Source organism: Neoarius graeffei, chromosome 18 (genome assembly GCF_027579695.1).
Source record: "Neoarius graeffei isolate fNeoGra1 chromosome 18, fNeoGra1.pri, whole genome shotgun sequence".
Lineage (NCBI taxonomy): Eukaryota > Metazoa > Chordata > Actinopteri > Siluriformes > Ariidae > Neoarius > Neoarius graeffei.
The window spans coordinates 18066393-18081010 of NC_083586.1; the positions used below are offsets into that span (position 1 = coordinate 18066393).

At 43.9% G+C, this 14618-nt stretch overlaps 1 protein-coding gene across 6 annotated transcripts in view; it reads right to left on the reverse strand.

Moving 5' to 3' along the window:
- Nucleotides 1-14618, reverse strand: part of LOC132865963 (uncharacterized) — a 46008-nt gene that overhangs the window by 10968 nt on the left and 20422 nt on the right. For 5 of the 6 annotated variants that reach the window (XM_060898471.1, XM_060898470.1, XM_060898472.1 and 2 more), the window contains 4 exons: nucleotides 2795-3436; nucleotides 907-1005; nucleotides 727-797; nucleotides 305-485 (listed from right to left, as the gene is read on the reverse strand). In XM_060898471.1, coding sequence (XP_060754454.1) covers nucleotides 305-485; nucleotides 727-797; nucleotides 907-1005; nucleotides 2795-3436 — 993 coding nt within the window. The remainder of the gene's footprint in view (nucleotides 1-304; nucleotides 486-726; nucleotides 798-906; nucleotides 1006-2794; nucleotides 3437-14618) is intronic. The other variant, XM_060898473.1, reaches the window with a different exon arrangement.

A 14618-nucleotide genomic window follows, 5' to 3' on the forward strand; every position in this document is an offset into this window, starting at 1 on the left:
GTATTAATTAACATACTTTTCAGAAGTTGGACGTTTCTGTATTGTAAATCCTTTTTTGATTGATCTTAGGAAATATTGTAATAAGTTGAGAGACTGGATTTCTCATTTTCATGAGCTATAAGCCATAATCCTCAAAATTAAAACAAATAAAAGCTTGAAATATATTTCACTTTATGTGTAATGAATAGAGGAAATATGAAAGCTCACTATTTTGAAATAAATTACAAAAATAAAAAAATTTCATGATATTCTAATTATTTAAGATGCACTACTATGTTAACATTCATGAGGAAACCCCACCTACCTGGGTACGAACCTGACGGGGAACAATCTTCTCCACCTTCTTATTGAGATCACTGATATCTGCTCGACGTGTCTTGGCATTCAGAGCACCAATTTGTCCACCAGGTCCTTTTTGGGCCATACTCGGTTTGTTTGCACCAGCAGTTCGCTTGGTGTTACTCCAGTAGGCCGTCTTTCTCTCTCTGTCCACACATACACACAGGAAGGTCTCATTGCGATACTCAATAATACCCAACACTCAGAAATACATTATTTGAAAGTGAGACATAGACTTTTGTATAACTGTATAAAGTGATATTTGCCTCTCTTTTGTTACAAGGTTTTTTGGAAGAATGGAATGAATTCTTAATTGAGAAATAAAAACAGACTCTCAAAACATCGTTTAGTTCAAAGCCATATTAATGTTTCAATTACAAAACTCACTTCATCAGCCCCTTTGACTTCCTTTTCTTCTTCCTAGTTTCTTTTGGTTTCGCCGTTTCCTTACTCTCTGCCTGGTTGAAGAGGTCAATGATGGATGGCAGAAATGGAAAAAAGGGAAAATAATGTAAAAAAAAAAATCTATTAGTAGGAGACAGTCATGTCTTCAGGCTACTCACTCACCTTTCCGAAATCCTCATGCTGAAGAAAAACCTCGTTCTGTGTGCTGTTGGACCAAGCATTGACTGGACTCCTGACCATCACTGACCATTCTTCTCCCAACTATTTTTTGAGAACCCAGAAGAAACCAATGTCAATGAATGGGGAACATACTGAATTCCACACTGACAGTGACAACTGATAATGCTACCCATTGTACCAGTGCTTCTAGTAGTGCATGTCAAACAATTAGAATATCGTGAAAAAGTCCAATATTTTCCATCAGTTATTTAAGAAAGTGAAAACTTAATATATTCTAGACTCATTACATGTAAACTAAAATGTTTCAAGCTCTTTTCTATTTTAATTTTGATAATTATGGCCGACAGTGCAAAAAATTAAAAACATTTCAAAATGTGAGAATGTTTCATTTTGAGCTTGAATAAGTAGTATAAATATAGTGTCTCTCTTGGTCTAGTTTAGTACACGCAACCACAATCATGAGGAAGACTGCTCACTTGACAGTTGTCCAGAAGACAATCAATCATTGACACCCTGCACAAGGAGGGTAAACCACAGAAGGTCATTGCGGAAAAGGCTGGCTGGAAAAGGTGCACAAGCAACAGGGACGACTGAAGCCTTGAGAGGACTGTCAAGAAAAGTTGATTCAAGAACTTGGGAGAGCTTCACAAGGAGTAGACTGAGGCTGGCTTCAGTGCACCAAGAGCCACCACACACAGACGTCTTCAGGAAAGGGGCCGCAACTGTCGCATTCCTCATATCAAGCCAGTCCTGAGCCAGAGACAATGTCAGAAATGTCTTCCCTGGGCTAAGGAGAGAAAGAACTGGACTGTTACTCAGTGGTCCAAAGCCCTCTTTTCAGACAAAAGTAAATTTTGTATTTCATTTGGAAATCAAGGTCCTAGAGTCTCGAGGAAGAGTGGACAGGCACAGAATCCAAGGTGTTTGAAATCCAATTATAAGTTTCCGCAGTCTGTGATTATTTGGGTTGGATTGTCATCTGCTGGTGTTGGTCAACTGTGTTTTATCAAGTCCAAAGTCAACACAGCCATTTACCATTAGATTTTGGAGCACTTCATGCTTCTATCTGCTCACAAGGTTTATGGAGATGCCAATTTCCTTTTCCAGCAGGACTTAGCACCTGCCTACAGTGCCAAAACTACTACCAAATGGTTTGCTGACCATCATATTACTGTGTTTGATTGGCCAACCACCTGAGCCCCACAGAGAATCTAAGGACTACTGTCAAGCAGAAAATGAGAAACACCCAACCCAAAAATACAGACGACCTGAAGGCTGCTATCAAAGCAACCTGGGTTTCAACAACACCTCAGCAGCGTCACAGGCTGATCGCCTCCATGCCACGCTGCATTGATGCAGTAGTTTGTGGTAAAGGACCCTCAACCAAGTATTGAGTGTATGAATTAACATACTTTTCAGAAGCTGGACGTTTATGTATTGTAAATTCTTTTTTGATTGATCTTAGGAAATATTCTAATAATTTGTGATCCTGGATTTCTGACTTCCATGAGCTATAAGCCATAATAATCAAAATAAAAAAGGCTTGAAATATTTCACTTTACTGTATGAATATAGAAAATATGAAAGTTCACCTTTTGAGTTAAATTACTACAAAAAAAAAAAAAAAAAGCTTTTTCACGATATTCTACAAGGCTAGATCCAGCTCTCACTAACAGGGTGGGCCAGGAAGATTTTTTTTGGGGATATATACAGTATATATGAGTTTTTCCCCTCTCTCTTCCCCTCATGTGGATGGACAAGCCTTGTGTTTGGGTCGGTGATACTCCCCCCCGCCTATAGAGCCGGGCCCGATATTCTAATTGTTTGAGATACACTACTATGTTAACATTCATGAGAAAACTCCACATACCTGGGTACAAGCCTGACTGTTGACAAACTTCTCAGCCTTCTGATTGAGATCACTGATATCTGCTCGACATGTCTTGGCATTCTGAGCACCAATTTGTCCACCAGGTTCTTCTCGGGCTATTCTTGGTTTGTTTGTACCAGAATTTGGGGCAGTTAACTTGAGAGGTGGAGTAGGGAAATGGGTCACAAAATTGTGCAAGGCAGCAACAGACATGGTGGACTTGTTCATCATGGTCAGCGATTTATCCTTTATTTCCACTGCACTTTTGCCAGCACTTTCCATCTCTTCCTTTTGGTCTTCGCTTTTGGCAGGTTTCAGCTCCTCAGTTACAGTATCATCCTTATGTAAATCAGTCTTGCCTGTCCTCTCATTACGACATAAAGCAAGCGTAGCCAGTTTCAGCTGTCTTTCTCGGGCATTGTAAGGTTTATTCAACGTCCTGGCAAAGACTCGCATCCGCTGCAGCACCTCCTCATGGTATTTTTTGTTTTGCTGGAACTGGTACAGAGAAAGACTTGACCATTTAGGCGTCTTGGATCTCATTTCCACTGCCAACGGGGCATCAACTGTAACCGGACTTTCACGTGAACCAACAGGAACAACATCCATACTCAATTTTGTGATGTCAGAAACTTTATCACACTGAAACAGAAGACAGGAAGACAGTAAGTACATGAGGAAGAAGCTACTGGGTCTTAGAAAACAGTCAAGCCTACCTACCACCGCAGTTATTCAAGAGTTCCAGGGCTTAAAATTGTTTTGATATCAAAGGTTACGAGGTGGACGCAAGCGAGAGGAATTCAGGCTAAGAAGCAATAAATTAGCTCTGGATGTATCAGAGAACAGTGATAAACCCATTCCTGTGTTACTTGGAACAGGAAGGACTCCACGCCACCGTCCTTTCAGGGGTATGTCTCGAACCAATCTGGTTCCAATCACCAGACAAGTGACATCTACTGGCAGAAAATCTAACTTGAATTACACTGTGCCCAAATTTTTATTTACAAATAACTGCAGCGTCAAGAAATCCAAGAACTGAGTTCAAGCAGCTGTGGCACTGGAGACTGATTTGAATAAGAATGACACTGATATTTGCATTGTATTGGAGACACATCTCAAACCAGACACGCCAGATGCTATTGTCAGCATATCCGGCTGCATCATATTTAGACGGGACAGGAACTGGATCGGTCTCGCAGATGCAAAGGTGGAGTTGTGATCTACACGAGGAGTAACTTGGACGCCACTGATGTTTATCGATCAAAACTCCATGAACTGATATGCTTAACTTTGAGATTACCCTCAGGATATTTGCTATCCATGTGTGGCATCTATCATCCACCCAAGCCTACATACCAGACCTCAGACCTTTTCAATACCTCATTCATTTAGTGGACAACGCGCTAGACAAACACTCTACAAGGACCATTGTTAGAGGTGGGGATATAAATCAGCTTGATCTCAATGAACTGTGTCTGATGACTGCATGGTATGCTCTAGTGAATTTCTCAACAAGAGGCGATATATGCTTAGATAACATCTTTACAAATCAACCAGACCTGTTTGGGAAATGCACTGCATATACTATAATCGATAAAAACAGATCACACGGCTGTCATACTCCCAGTAGGGACGAAACTGAAACCAGTTCGCCAAAGCATTCGTATCCATGATCGTAGGAAACATCGGAAGGAGGATTTCTATCTTGCACTTGTGAGCGAAAGTTGGGAGAGTGTTTTAAGTGCAACCAATGTTGATCAGGCTGTGAATAACTGAGAGACTCTTATTCACAAGCACATACAGTAGATAGGTGTATGCAATTCAGGACAGTGCACATGTCATCGTGTGACCCAGAGTGAATGATACCATTAGTGAAATCTTTATTGCGGGAATAATTGAGAATACCTCACAACAATCTGGATCGGTTATGAGAGATCAACAGGAGAACAGAGAACGTTATCACCCAGAACAGATGGAATATACTGTGAGCACCAGTTGGCTCAGGGGAGTGGTGGAAACACGTGAATTATGTTTCACCGCATCACTGCACATTGGCAAAAGTCACACTGGATAACCAGTCACTAGTGGATCTGAATAATTACATTGCTGATTTGTTTTGGGACACAGTGTACAGGCAACCTTCTCCTGCCATTGTAGGTGATGGGGTTGAAGTTCCTGAGATCTCAGAAAGACATCTTAAGATAGCTGCCACTGGTCCAGACCTTGTCCCATTTTGGGCGTGGAAGGACCATGCAGAAATTTTCACACCTATAATTCATAAGATCTGGAACCTGTCCCTGAACTCCAGTATGTGGCCTACATTGTGGAAAAGAGCTCACATGAACCCCCTTCCCAAAGTAGATCTTCCCAAGGACAAAACAGACTACAAATGGATAAACATCACACCTGTGATTGCACATGCCGTCAAGAAGTCTGTGTACAACACTCATGCTCATGACACTGTGGAAGAGCACTTAAAAGGATAGTTCGGGATTTTTGACATGAATCTGTATGGCATCCCCATCAATAGTGTCGTGCAAACACACTGACTTACCCCTGACAGCATCCTGTGAGTCCAGTTCTTGTCCAGTTTTGGTCCAGACGAAAGTAGTCCGGCAAGTTTGTTGGGGTCACGAAAGTAAAACGTTTTTCGTCTCAAAAGAGTATGTGTCCAAAAGAGTGATATATTTGCATCACAAAACCGTTGCCAAATAAAAAGTCAGACCTCAAAATCGCTTGGCACTATTTTCTCTCCCTTCTTATCACTGCGCGCTGCCGCCAGGTGACAGCCACGGCTGTTTCATTCATTGTTTTAGTGATGGGAATTTCGGCTCTTTTGGCTCTTCTTACTATAAGGAGCCGGCTCTTTCGGCTCCCGAGATTTTATTTTTGATTTAATTGCTGCAATTAACTAGTTAATACTAGTTAATTAGTCTCACTGTATACCGCAGATTAATCTGGCCATGCCAAGGCGGTTGCCGACCGAACCTGTCAATTTATGAGCGACAATTTATATCATGAGCTTTAGGAATTCACGGCAACAAAACAATCATGGTTATCAAATAGACAATCATCCTTCAGCTGAGCTGAACTCTGTCTCTCTCTCTCTCTCTCTCTCTCTCTCTGAGGCACCTAAGGACAAAAAACTGATTCGGCTCCCCAACTCGGCTCCCACCGAAGAGCCGGCTCCCATCGTTCACTTCAAAGAGCCGGCTCTTTGAACCGGATCGTTCGCGACCGACACATCACTACATTGTTTACTGCTAGCAAAGTTAGCGACAACATGTCTGACTACGACGGTGAAATGTGTGCGGAGATTCAGCCACATCTTTGTTGCTACAGCCTGGATAGTCGCAAGTGCGCACCATTTTCACAAATATATTATTGTATAGGTTATAGAAGGTGATAAATTTGTCGCTGTTCTTGCTCTCAAATTAGCTCGTTAGTGCCGCTGATCTGAACTCATCACTGCCAAACAATGGGAAAGGTGTTGATTCCTGCACAGATGTCAACATGACAGCGCGCAGTGATACCGAGGGAGAGAAAATAGTGCCAAGCCATTTCGAGGTCTGACTTTTTATTTGGCAACGGTTTTGGTGATGCAAATATAATCACTCTTTTGAACACACACTGTTTTGAGACGAAAAACGTTTTACTTTCGTGACCCCAACAAACTTGCCGGACTACTTTCGTCTGGACCAAAACTGGACAAGAACTGGACTCACAGGATGCTGTCAGGGGTAAGTCAGTGTGTTTGCACGACACTATTGATGGGGATTGCCATACAGATTCATGTCAAAAATCCCGAACTATCCCTTTAAGCTCTACCCAGTTCATGTACAGGACAGTAGGCAGCTGCACAGATGCCCTCTTGAGTATGCAGCACACATTCTACAGCTACCAAGATGATCCAAAGTGTAAAGCCTTCCGAAAGTTGGCTATGGATTTTCACAATGTGTTTGATAGTGGTAATCATGAACTATTGTCTATTTAGCTCAAAACAATCATCTTTTAAATCCTATGGAACTTAAGTTTTCTTGAAAACAGGCAACAATGTGTTATTCATAATATAGTGTCTTGAAAAAGTATGCATCCCCCTTGGTGTTTGTCCTGTTTTGTCACATTACAAGCTGGAATTAAAATGATTTGGGGGGTTAGCACCATTTGATTTATACAACATGTCTACCACTTTAAAGGCACAAATTGTTTTTTTTTTTTATTGTGACACAAACAATAATTAAGATGAAAAAACAGAAATCTGGAGTGTGCATAGGTATTCACCCCCTTTCCTATGAAACCCCTAAATAAGAGCTGGTCCAACCAATTCACTTCATAAGTCACATAATTAGTTGATTGAGATCCACCTGTGTGCAATCAAAGTGTCACATGATGTCTGTATAAATCAACCTGTTCTGGAAGGACCCTGACTCTGCAACACTACTAAGCAAGCAGCATGAAAACCAAGGAACACTCCGAACATGTGTGAAGTATTGATCAGGGCTGGGTTCTAAAAAAAATATCCCAAACTTCGAATATCCCACGGAGCACCCTTAAATCCGTTATTGCAAAATGGAAAGAATATGGCACCACTACAAACCTGACAAGAGAAGGCCGCCCACCAACACTCACAGACCGGGCAAGGAGGGCATTAATCAGAGATGCAACAAAGACACTGAAGATAACACTGAAAGAGCTTCAAAGATCCACAGCAGAGATGAGAGGCATCTGTCCATAGGACCACTTTAAGCCATACACTCCACAGAGCAGGGCTTTATGGAAGAGTGGCCATAAAAAAAGCCATTGCTTAAAGAAAAAAATAAGAAAACGTGTGTGGAGTTTGCTCAGCAGCATGTGTCAGACTCCCCAAAACACATGGAAGAGGATTCTCTGGTCAGATGAGACTAAAATTGAACTTTTTGGCCATCATGGGAAATGCCATGTGTGCCACAAACCCAATACTTCCCATCACCCTGAGAACACCATTCCTACAGTGAAGCATGGTGGTGGCAGCATCATGCTGTGGGGATGTTTTTCATCTCCAGGGACAGGAAAGCTGGTCAGGATTGAAGGAAAAATGGATGGCACTAAATACAGGGCAATTCTGGAGGAAAACCTGTTTGAGTCTGCCAGAGGTTTGAGACTGGAATGAAGGTTCACATTCCAGCAGGACAATGACCCTAAACATACTGCTAAAACTACACTGGAGTGGTTTAAAGAGAAACATTTAAATGTCTTGGAATGGCCGAGTCAAAGCTCAGACCTCAATCCAATTGAGAATATGTAGCATAACTTGAAGATTGCTGTACACCAACACAACCCATCTAACTTGAAGGAGTTGGAGAGGTTTTGCTTTGAGGAATGGGCAAAAATCCCAGCAGCTAGATGTGCTAAGCTAATAGAGGCAGCCCACAAGAGACTTGCAGCTGTAATTGCAGCAAAAGGTGGCTCTACAAAGTATTGACTTTGGAGGGTGAATACCTATGCACACTCCAGATTTGTTTTTCATCTTAATTATTGTTTGTATCACAATAAAACAACAATTTTTACCTTTAAAGCGGTAGGCATGTTGTGTAAATTAAATGGTGCTAACCCCCCAAAAATCCATTTTAATTCCAGCTTGTAATGTGGCAAAACAGGACAAACACCAAGGGGAATGAACACTTTTGCAAGGCACTGTAGCTTTTTGGGACAATGGAAGGCCATTAATAAGGGAACAACACAAGGAAGTGTTAGTGGTCATTACCTATGTAATATATTTGTCAGTGATCTCAACATTAGCTTTAGATAACAATCCCACCCTTTTTAAATATGCCACCGATTCAACTATCATTGTTCCGGTCTGGAATAATGGACAATGCCGATTGGACTTGGTTGACCAGTTTCTTGCGTGGTTTAAGGACAATAATATGAACTGCAAACCATCAAAATGTAAAGAGCTTATTTTCCGCAAGAAAGGCTTCGGCCTAGATCTATCTTCATAACACTCCTCAATGTGCAGAACATTTCAAGAGAATTGTACATACACTAAGCATGTACAGGCTCAGTTAACCAAGGTAAATAAATGTTTGCATGTAATTAAGTCACTCAGAAAGGAAGGTTTCTCTCAGGTTGAGGTAGATCAACTTTTTAATACTTTAGTTTGACCTTTTTTTTTTTTTGTCTGGACTCCCTATTTATGGTGCTTCCGACTCCGATCTTACACAAATTCAGAATTTTTTAGACCGATATTATAAAAGGAAATATAGCTCAGATGATGTAAATATTTGTATTCTCTTAGAGAAAGTAGATGTTAATATATTTAACAAATGTAATTTAGACCCATCCCAACCATTATATGCAATTTTCCCTTAAAGGAAAGAAAAATCATATAACCTAAGGAAAAGCAGTAGTCATCACCCACGGATAAATTCCAACAGATATAATGTAAATAGACTTGTTTTTGAGTATAAATTGTAAATAGGACATCTATAGCATTTTTGTAATTTTTTTTGTGCTGTGTCTATATTTTAATGTTTGTAGTTGTTTAATGTTTGTAATTTAAGATATGTCTTTATCTGAAGAAATTATTATTATTAGCCAATTAAAGGATGTGCATATTCCAAAGAATAAAATTTCAAGATCTAACTGAATTAAACTGTCATTAAATTCTACACTTCAGGCACCAAATACTGAGTAGCAATATCTGAGACTGTGGAGACAGACAAGCTTCCCTAACCCAAGGATGATAATGATCGCGTGATAATGATCATGATTTGCAGATGATGCAAGCCAAACCCTGTCGAGATTTCAGCATTTCACAACTTGTGGAAACACGTACATGTGAGCCATTAGCTACCTGAGTGAGCTAGACAGATAGTTTGATATTTTACAGTATTACACTTAAGATTTAATCGCTTTAACATGTGTTAAATATCCTGTTGTGTTAAATATCCCTCAGTACTGCTACAGCGTATCTTAACACTCAGGATAATGTGTAATCACCATCTCTGTTAGATAACTAGAAGCATGTACAGTGGGGCAAAAAAGTTTTTAGTCAGTCACCAATTGTGCAAGTTCTCCCACTTAAAGATGAGAGAGGCCTGTAATTTTCATCATAGGTATACCTCAACTATGAGAGACAAAATGAGGAAAAAAAAAAATCCAGAAAATCACATTGTCTGATTTTTAAAGAATTTATTTGAAAATTATGGTGGAAAATAAGTATTTGGTCAACAACAAAAGTTCACCTCAATACTTTGTTATATACCCTTTGTTGGCAATGACAGAGATCAAACGTTTTCTGTAAGTCTTCACAAGGTTTTCACACACTGTTGCTGGTATTTTGGCCCATTCCTCCATGCAGATCTCCTCTAGAGCAGTGATGTTTTGGGGCTGTCGCTGGGCAACACGGACTTTTAACTCCCTCAAAGATTTTCTACGGGGTTGAGATCTGGAGACTGGCTAGGCCACTCCAGGACCTTGAAATGCTTCTTACGAAGCCACTCCTTCGTTGCCCGGGCGGTGTGTTTGGGATCATTGTCATGCTGAAAGACCCAGCCACGTTTCATCTTCAATGCCCTTGCTGATGGAAGGAGGTTTTCACTCAAAATCTCACGATACATGGCCCCATTCATTCTTTCCTTTACACGGATCAGTCGTCCTGGCCCCTTTGCAGAAAAACAGCCCCAAAGCATGATGTTCCCACCCCCATGCTTCACAGTAGGTATGGTGTTCTTTGGATGCAACTCAGCATTCTTTCTCCTCCAAACACGACAAGTTGAGTTTTTACCAAAAAGTTCTATTTTGGTTTCATCTGACCATATGACATTCTCCCAATCCTCTTCTGGATCATCCAAACGCTCTCTAGCAAACTTCAGACGGGCCTGGACATGTACTGGCTTAAGCAGGGGGACACGTCTGGCACTGCAGGATTTGAGTCCCTGGCGGCGTAGTGTGTTACTGATGGTAGCCTTTGTTACTCTGGTCCCAGCTCTCTGCAGGTCATTCACTAGGTCCCCCTGTGTGGTTCTGGGATTTTTGCTCACCGTTCTTGTGATTATTTTAATCCCACGGGGTGAGATCTTGCGTGGAGCCCCAGATCGAGGGAGTGTTACGACCCTGGTGCCAGGGGTCGTGTGTGTGGTTATGTGTGGGTGCATGTGTGTTTTTTTTCCTCCCTCTCTCTCTCTCAGGTGGACGCCCCTTCCTCCTATACGCAGCTGTTCCCACTCAGCTCGTTGAGGGGCCATGTTAAAAGTGAGAGGGCGTTTCGAGAGGGTGTGTGAGCCGGTGGGCTGTGGCAGTGACAGGAGAGAGAGTTGTGAGCTACATCTAGCGAGTGCGCGCTGCGCCTTTAAGGGGAAAGGAGCATGCGTAATCCCGGATCTGTTTGGTTGTCGTAGTTTTGGTGAGAAAACTTGACTCTTGTGTTTGTTTTTCCTTTGTTTGGAGACCAGTAACTTTAGGGTTTTTTTTTTTCTATTTTGTGAATAAAAACAGTTTCCGTTTCAGCCCAAGTCTGACTCCTTGTCCTCTTTTTCCTCCCGGGTTGTTTTGGTTTATCTCTGTTGCTTCCCTTATTCCCCATTTTGCCGCAGGGAACGTAACAAGTGGGGGCTCGTCCAGGATATCTCCATTGAAGGAGGGGGTTTTGGTTGTGGATCACTGGCGTGTGCGTGGTTTTAGACAGTCTCCCTGGTTGAGATAGGGGAGTGTCCAGCTAGACTGATTTCAGTCTTTCCATCAGGCACTCGTTTATTATTTTGCCTTTTTTGTTTTTGGAGTAATCCTGGGTGGGGATATACTTCCCTGGCGGGAGTAGGCGTTCGGGGCTCCGGCCACTGAGGGATAGCCTTTAAAGTCGCCTCCAAGCCCGGCACACTCCGAGAAGATTGAGGTAGGTGAAGTTTTGGTTAGGTAGGAACCGGGGGTGAACTGTTAGCCAGTGGGTCTGTGTTGTGTAGTGGGTTAGTTATGCTCTTTTGTTTTGTGGCTGTAGCGCTACCATTAGCCGTGGGCTAGGTTGGCTGGGGGGAGGAGCTGGTTAGCCATGGCGACATTTGACGTAGCGGCGTTTGCGGCCGGTCCTACGTGGGGTCAGTTGGAGGAGTGTAGGAAACGGGACTTATTCGAAATTGCCAGGCACTATGGTGTCTCCGTCCCATTTTCTCTCCGTAAGTGTGACCTGAAGGCTGTGGTTGCGGAGGCTCTAGTGGCTAAGGGGGTGCTTAGCCCGGCGCCCGGAGAATTCCCAAGTGGTATCGGGGAGACAAAATGTTGCGGTGAGCCACCCCTCTTCTCCTTTGAAGGAGCCGGCTGAGGCCCAGCCGACTGGGTTGACTCCTCGCTCCAGTGTGCTGGGGGAAAAGAAGCCGGTCACTCTGCCGCAATTTGACCCCTTTTCAGTCGAGTCCTCCCCTGGTTCGAAGATTGACGCTCAGCTAAAGATTCACCTCGCTCGCCTCCAGCTGGAGAAGGAGGAGCGTGAGAGGGAATTCCAACTTCGGAGGGAGTTGGAATTGAGGAAACTGGAGGCAGATATGGCGATTAAAATAAGGCAGTTGGAACTGCAGACAGGGTCGGGGGTGGTGACCAAGTCGCCGCCGTCTCTGACCGGAGGGGGCTTCGATGTGAGTAAAAACATTCCCCTGGTCCCGGTGTTCTGCGAGGCCGAGACCTATTTTAGTGCATTCGAGCGAATTGCTGTAGCATTAAGCTGGCCACAGGCTGGCGTGGGCAGTTTTGCTACAGTGTAAGCTAAGTGGTAAAGCCCAAGAAGCTTGCGCGTCGCTCTCGGTTACTAATAGCCTAGAATATGATAAACTTAAAGGAGCTGTCCTGCGGGCATATGAGCTGGTGCCAGAGGCGTACGGCCAACGCTTCAGGGGGCTCAGGAAAAACCATAGCCAAACTAATGCCGACTTTGCCCAGGAAAAGGGCGTGTTGTTTGACAGGTGGTGTGCCGCATGTAAGGTTGGGGATGTAGCCTCCTTGCGGGAACTGGTGCTGGTGGAAGAGTTCAAGAACTGGGTCTCTGACCGTATTGTTACATACTTAAATGAGCGAAAGGTGTCAACACTGCAGCAGGCTGCGGTGCTGGCAGATGAGTTTTCGCTGACGCGCAAAACCAACTTCAACTGGCATGACCCCTTTTCCACCCACACCTTTTCCCGCAAGGCTGTTGACTCGCCGGTGGGTCCAGCTCCCCGTGCCAGTCCACCTGCTCAGGGACCCAGAGGGGGAAAGCCCTGCTTTTATTGCCTCAAGCCGGGCCACCTGGTAGCTGACTGTGAGGCGCTGAAGCGGAGGCAGCAGGGGGCTGCACTGAAACCACCAAAAGGAGTGGGTCTGATTAAAACGATGGCCTCGTCACCGATCAGTCAGTGTCCTGCCATATCCGAGTCAGATGAATGTTTTAAACTGTTCATTTCTCGTGGGTTTGTGTCACTCATGGGTAGAGTGGAGGATCAGCGTCCGGTTACCATCCTCCGTGACACTGGTGGTTCGCAGTCATTTATACGATCTAGCGTTTTACCTTTGAATAAAGAGTCTGCCTGTGATGTGAGTGCTGTGGTTAGGGGGATTGGGATGAGTTTTGTGCCTGCGCCCCTCCACCGCATCCATGTGCAATCACAGTTAGTGACTGGTTTCTTTTCGGTGGCTGCTCATGCCTCTTTCCCTATAGAAGGTGTTGAATTCATTATGGGAAATGACTTGGCAGGTGGGAAAGTTTACCCTTCTCCAGAAGTCGTGAGTGTCCCTATCTCTGTTCATGAGCCTGATGCCTTAGCTGAAAAACACCCAGATGTGTTCGGCATCAGTGCTTTGACCAGAGCTCAGGCCCATAAGCAAGGTAAGGAAGTGAATCTGTCTGACTCGCTGTTCGGTACCACCCTGTTTGAGGACAAGCTGCCCCCTTCTGTTGAGTTGCCAGAAGTAGTGGAGACGGTTACCACTCCTGATGTCACCCTGCCACTAAATCGGGATGCCCTTATAAAAGTCCAGAAGGCTGACCCCTCCCTGAAAAAGTGTTTTGCTGCTGTTGGTGATAGTAATCACGGAAATAAAAGAAAATCATTGTACTTGCTGGATGATGGCTTGTTGGTGCGGCGGTAGGTTCCGCAACCGGGAGGGGTGGATGAGGACTGGGGGTCGGTCCATCAAATAGTGATTCCGGAGGGTTGTAGGCAGCATGTGTTGTCGTTGGCCCATGAACATCTGTGGTCTGGTCACCTGGGGGTGACTAAAACTTATGATCGGGTCCTAAAACATTTCTTTTGGCCCAGAATGAAAGCGGACGTAGCCCGTTTTCGCCGAACGTGTCACACATGCCAGATAACCGGTAAACCAAATCGAAAGGTTCCTCCAGCCCCGCTGTGTCCCATTCCCGCTGTCGGCGTGCCATTCGAGCATGTTATTGTAGACTGTGTGGGTCCCCTACCAAAAACTAAATCCGGTAACCAGTTCCTATTGACAGTGATGGGTGTCACGACTCGTTTTCCTGAAGCCATTCCCCTTCGGAAAATTACTGCATCGGTGGTGAGTAAAGCCCTCCTAAAGTTCTTCACCACTTTTGGCCTTCCACGTATCGTGCAGACGGATCAAGGCACGAATTTTATGTCAAGAGCATTCTGACAGGCCCTGCAATCCTTGGGGATTTCCCATTCCGTAGGTAGCGCTTACCACCCAGAGTCACAGGGTGCGTTGGAGCGGTGGCACCAAACCCTAAAATCGATGTTGCAGAAATATTGTTACAAGTCCGGGAAAGATTGGGATGAGGGGCTGCCGTTTATGTTCTTTGCTATCCGTGATGCTAAGCAGGAGTCACTTGGGTTTAGACCATCAG